Source organism: Halyomorpha halys, unplaced genomic scaffold (genome assembly GCF_000696795.3).
Source record: "Halyomorpha halys isolate HHAL.00 unplaced genomic scaffold, Hhal_1.1 Scaffold250.1, whole genome shotgun sequence".
Taxonomy (NCBI): Eukaryota; Metazoa; Arthropoda; class Insecta; order Hemiptera; family Pentatomidae; genus Halyomorpha; species Halyomorpha halys.
The window spans coordinates 212,064-218,228 of NW_027108814.1; the positions used below are offsets into that span (position 1 = coordinate 212,064).

The 6,165-nt window shown below is 30.4% G+C and overlaps 2 protein-coding genes across 3 annotated transcripts in view; one reads left to right on the top strand and one right to left on the bottom strand.

Annotated features, from left to right (window-relative positions):
* The window catches only part of LOC106680192 (NADH-ubiquinone oxidoreductase chain 5-like), a 46,485-nt gene extending 43,693 nt beyond the window's left edge, over positions 1-2,792 (top strand). The window contains 2 exon segments of the mRNA XM_067047137.1: positions 1,682-2,112; positions 2,651-2,792. Coding sequence (XP_066903238.1) covers positions 1,682-2,112; positions 2,651-2,792 — 573 coding nt within the window.
* The window catches only part of fj (four-jointed), a 174,478-nt gene that overhangs the window by 109,613 nt on the left and 58,700 nt on the right, over positions 1-6,165 (bottom strand). The gene's annotated exons all lie outside the window — the stretch shown is intronic.

The window sequence follows — 6,165 nt, forward strand, 5'->3', positions numbered from 1 at the left end:
ATAATTTAAAAAAATAATAAATAATAAAAAAAATAAAAATGGAAGAGGAGTTATAATTTATAAAGAAGGCGATGTGCTTTTAAAAATTCAAACACTAGTGCAATTTTAGCCTCCTCATCTGTGAGAGCTTCTGATAAATTTGGGGTCAGTCCTATCCTGTTTATTATTGGCAAATAGTGAGTACATTCTTCAAAAATATCTCTAATCGTAAGAATGGACTGACAATATTTGCATGTTGGAGGTGGCAGTTTTCTGATCAGGTGAGAGTGCGTGAGGAGAGTATGACCTATTCTCAAGCGGGCCAGAGCAACCTCCTCCCTGTGGCTGTTGCAGTAGAAACCTTTTGTGTATTCGATCCATGTATATTTATAATTTTTTTTAACAACTCCCTCCCCTCCCTATCATGTATATTTGCATTTAATATTTGCCTATTTTCAATATTTTCTATACTGCTTACTCTAAAATTATTTTTAAATGTAACGTACTTTAACTGTCAATCCCCACTACTCCACAATAACATCCTGTCAACAGTTCACTTTCGCTCTGACTTCGTGTCTGAAAGGTACTTTTTCCCTCTTGTTCATTATTTTCCTTTATTGTTATCCCCTTTTTCCATTTTTACTGTATTTTATATTTATTCTTTTTATCTGTTGTTATTTCCGTTTTCATTAATTCTCTATAGCCTTTTATTATTCTTATTTATTTTTACGTTTCGCTGTACATCTTACTTTGTCCATGTATAGCCGTGATGAAGCCCTGCAACGTGGGACAAAACGTTGGCACAATATGAATAATTTAATCAATATTTGAGTTTTTCTTTGACCGCACCAAAACCATCATTCTTTTATCATTTCTAAAATCGTTCGATATAATTGTTTATTTCAGAAATCATTGTATTCTAAAAATATTTTTATTTGTTAACATTACATAAATAAACTATTATTTTCCATCAATAATTTTAAATAAATACTTAATCAAAATGATTTCTTTAATTTTTATTATTTTAAATAGTTACCTAATGATGAAATAAGAAAGTTAATATGTTTATAAAGTAAATGAGAAATCAATACTCACTTATTCTATTTATAATTATAAAAATAACATCACATTATAACTTATTAAGGTTTATTATTAATAGTGAGCTATTTAAAGTAATTATTTAAATTAATAATTTCAGAAATTTTATTTATTACGTTATAAACATTACATTTCCTACACCTTGTATAACCGTTTTAACGACAAAACCAAACTTACAATACTAGAGGCGAACTTAGGAACGAAATAAATGACAGTTTTTATTCATTTCGAACAATAGCTCATTAGATTTGAAAGAAGAACAGTTCTTATTTGCCTGTTCATTTTTTAAAATGGATTTATAAGATTTGATTGTCTTAAAAAAAAAAAGTTTTGAATTTAGCGAGTTTTGAATTCATAGGCTATAACCATTCTATTTTATTTTAGGTAGATAGTCTGCGTGGCGGTCGACAAAACTATTTATTGTTAACCAACGGTAACAAGAATAAGAGATGAAGAACAAGAAGAAGAGATGACAGAAGTATATTTGTCACCTTCAACCAGACAGTCCTGACGAAGCTCTCTGAAGCGAAAGTGGAACGAAGAAAAACATTGAAAAAGGTTTTAGATAGCGAAAAAGAAATGTACTGAAAAGTACTCTATCCAGGTAGGCGATTATTCTTTATTTTTGGATTGGGAATTAATTTCATTAAATTCTGTAAGTGTAACTATATCTATATATTTAGATTGAATATCTTTTATTTTTATGGGAGGGGTTTTGTGTATTTCTTCTATTGTAATTTTGTATAGTTCTTCTTATATAAGTGCTGATTTATTTAAGTTACGATTTTTATTTATTGTGTTATTATTTGTTTTATCAATGATGTTTTTGATTATTAGTCCTAATTTGGTTAGAATTTTATTAGGTTGGGATGGATTAGGTTTAGTATCTTATTGTTTAGTTATTTATTATCAAAATTTTAAATCTTATAATGCAGGTATATTGACTATTTTAAGAAATCGAATTGGTGATGTTTTTATTTTAATTGGAATTTCTTGATTATTTAACATAGGTAGATGGAATTATATTTATTTAAGATTCATAGATAATGAAATTTCTTTATGATTAGTATATTTATTAACATTAGGGGTATTCATGATCTATGTTAAAGCGTGTTCAATGGAAAAACTCGTGTTAAATCGAAAAAAATTGCCTTCTTTTGCCGTGGTAAAACGAAATAACATTTAACATGGCTGAGAGTCTGTTACTTGATCAGTTAAATCGAGAATGACGTCACACAATAGACCAGTTGAGATCGCCGCCATATTAGTTGTTGTGACTTTCAATACAGTTGTCAATTAGCTCATCTTCATTCTCTTCTTCACAAGTTTGAAGATCAATAAGACACTCATAAGCTAAACTTTCACACAAATTCCACTTTTCACTCACTCTAGGCATGTTTTAATTAATTACTTAAATCAAAACTGAAGTAAACAATAACATGAGGGTCTGGAAGGAAGGTTATAAACATAAAGGCTTATACAACAAGTTGCTGAGAAATCCGCTAGGGGCTCTTATGCATTTAACATTTAACATGACTTCAAATAGGGCTGCTCACAATCCTATAGTTATAACATTTAACATGGTAAAACATATAACATTTAACACAACATCATGAATACCCCTATTGTCGGCTTTTACTAAGAGTGCTCAAATTCCTTTTTCTTCATGATTGCCTGCTGCCATAGCAGCTCCTACTCCTACTAATAAGACGTAAAGAGATGACAGAAGTATATTTGTCACCTTCAACCAGACAGCCCTGACGAAGCTCTCTGAAGCGAAAGTGGAACGAAGAAAAACATTGAAAAAGGTTTTAGATAGTGAAAAAGAAATGTACTGAAAAGTACTCTATCCAGTTTTCAAAAATCGAGGAAATGGTAAATTTTAATTAATTTTAATTGTAACTGGAATACGGTCAACCTTTATAATACCACCAGACAGCCAAGACGAAGCCCAACAAAGTGGAACGAAGAAAAACATTGAAAAAGGTTTTAGATAGTGAAAAAGAAATGTACTGAAAAGTACTCTATCCAGTTTTCAAAAATCGAGGAAATGGTAAATTTTAATTAATTTTAATTGTAACTTGAATACGGTCATCCTTTATAATACCACCAGACAGCCAAGACGAGCCAAGACGTAGCCCAACAAAGTGGGACGAAACGTTGGTTAGCAATAAACAGTTTTCTTTTACTATTTTGATACCTTTATTGATCGCCCTCGGGACTATCTTCCTACAATCTACTTCATACGGTCAACTATCTTCTTCCCATGCTGTATTTTATTTATTTATTTTTTTTTTAAATCCACTTAAACCGATTATATGAAACAACTCATCTGGTCTCCAGATAACTATTTATTTACCTCATTCATAAGCTGCCAAAAAAGTAAATAATTGGATCCTTCTAATTTTTATTATCTCAGCTATAATTTATTATAATTGAGATATGATGACACACTGCTAAGAACGAAATGGGCTAGCGAAATTGTTGGGATTAGTAAAGATCTAACCTAAAAAATTAATTGGTATAGAGTTGATTGACCTTGAGTTTTAAGAACAACACTAAAAAACCTTAATTTAAAAAAGAGCAAATTTGCTAAAATGTGAGCCCTAATAGAGCTATTTACTTTAAATAGTTCTCGAGGTATAGCTTTTTAAAAAGAAATATTTCGTAAAAGATGGACTGAATAATCAGTAGTTTTCTGTAGTAAATGACTGGTCTTGGAACAATACGCTTTGAACTTAGTGAGCGTTTTCCGATTAAAGTTACGTTAATTTGAAGCATTAATCTGTAAGATAATTGAGTGTGTTTCAGTGTTACATCTTAACTGAAAATATATATATTAATACATATTTTCTTGACTGTTGAAGTAATACAAGAGCCGGGAAAAAAAGGCTGTTATCTCACCCCAATTTGTTATTACTTTTATGAAAACTATGTATAATTACTAGTCAAAACTGATGAGTCTGCCAAGTATAGGTAGGGGGAACAAAAATGGTGACTGTTTAAAAGCCTTAAAAAACATTACTTTTTCATTCGGAGCTCTATATCTTAAAAACTACCAACTACACTAGAAAATTTAAAATAACGTTATTTAATGAAGAGTAAATTGGCTGAAATATTAGCCCTACTAGAGCTATTTACGTCAAATAGTTCTCGAGACACAACCTTTTAAAAAGCAACATTTCATAAAAATGTACTGAAATATCAGTAGTTAGTTAATTTATTTTGCGAAATTTATATCTTAGGAACTATGTGACGTCTATTAGCAATCAAATTAAAGCTGGTTTAATGTACTATAAAGTAATTTATGACCTTTACCTTCGTAGGAATAGTAGTTTTCATGATATTTGCTAAATTAAATTGATTTCTAGTTGTTGGGACAATAAGTTTGATTTATGAAAAATTACAGATGTCGGCCAGCACTCAAATTAAAACTCCTTAAATTTAATATAAAATAGTTAATAATGTTTATCATTGTAGGAGTAGTAGTTTTTATGATATTCACATATGAATATAAATTTGTTAATGCGTATGAATATAGATTGAAATTGTTGGGATTACTAAAGATCTAACCTAAAAAATTAATTGGTATAGAGTTGATTGACCTTGGGTTTTAAGAACAACACTAAAAAACCTTAATTTAAAAGAGAGCAAATTTGCGCCTTGAAAGAGCTATTTACGTTCCATAGTTCTCGAGGTATAGTTTTTTAAAAAGCAACATTTCACAAAAGATGCATTGAAAAATCAGTACTTAGTTAATTTATTTTCTGAAATCTATGTCTGAAGAACCATTCGTCTTAGAGATATCTATCAGCACTCAAATTAAAGCTGATTTAATTTACTACAAAATAGTTTATGACGTTTCTCTTCGTTGTAGTTGTAGTTTTCATGATATTCGAAAAATTTAACAATTTTGACCATTAATTACACATAGTTTTCATTAAAGTAATCAAACATTAGGGTGAAACTGTATTTTTTTCAGTCCGAACCTTCGGGTCCGAAGTGTATATTTATTTTCATTTATACTTTTTCTCTTTTTTTTATTTTTTAATTTGATAATAGAGCCTCATGTTAGAATTTTAATCCCTGTTGATCCAATAATTCCGATCAACATCCTACTTTCCCCGATCGGAGCCGGGCTAAGAAGAGATATCCTGGTGAAGGATCGTAAATAGAGCCGAAGAACTGCCGAAGTGGTTTCCATCAAGACGAAGCACTCCCCCCTGGAGGCTAATGATATAATTGATAATACCATCATGGCCGCCCCAGATTACAGGCTTGCCATAATATGAGATTATGGGACCCAGTGTTAACAAATTATCGAGCCTGTTATTCATTAGGAGTGTATGGCTACCCTGTAATTCTTCCAGTCCTCGTGAGATATTGCCAGCCCTGCCACAGTTTCAGGTACTATCATAACCTCTCTTTTTCTTAGTTTTTTTTTTTTTTTTTTTAATTTTTATCTCCTTTTATACATTCTTTGTTTTTCTTATCGGAATAACGGTGTCAGTTCGAGGAAGGCTCCGGCTGCCGCTGTTGTGCATCTCATGAGGAAGAATTTTTTGTCCTCATTCCGAAGAATCTCATCTGCATTTCTAGCTCCTTGTAGCCCTCGACTTGTGACGAGTTTTTTCCTCAGCCCTTAGATAAGATTTCACGGTGCTGAGTTAACTGAAAGACTATAATATATTTTTAGGCTAACACGCATTGTATAATTGAAATCATATGAGTAATCCGGATTGTAAATAATCCTATTTAGATTTGTAATTTTTATTTTTTTTCACAGTTAAGATTTCCATTCTTGTAAATTAAAACATAACTCAGAGCTTCCCATACATATGCTAGACATGTTATTAAGTAGACAACAAAAAGTCATACTTAACATTTTCGCCTAGACAGAGAAAAATTTAATTAAAACAAAAGTAGTGGTGCCTAAAAAATTCTTTTATAATAAATAGGTATAGTATAGTAAATTTACAATATATAGGGTGTTTTTTTAAGCCCGATAGAACTTGAAATTGTAAAAAATAACACAAAAAATTAAATTGTAATCAAAATTTTTTTTTTATTCGAAAGATCAATACGTGA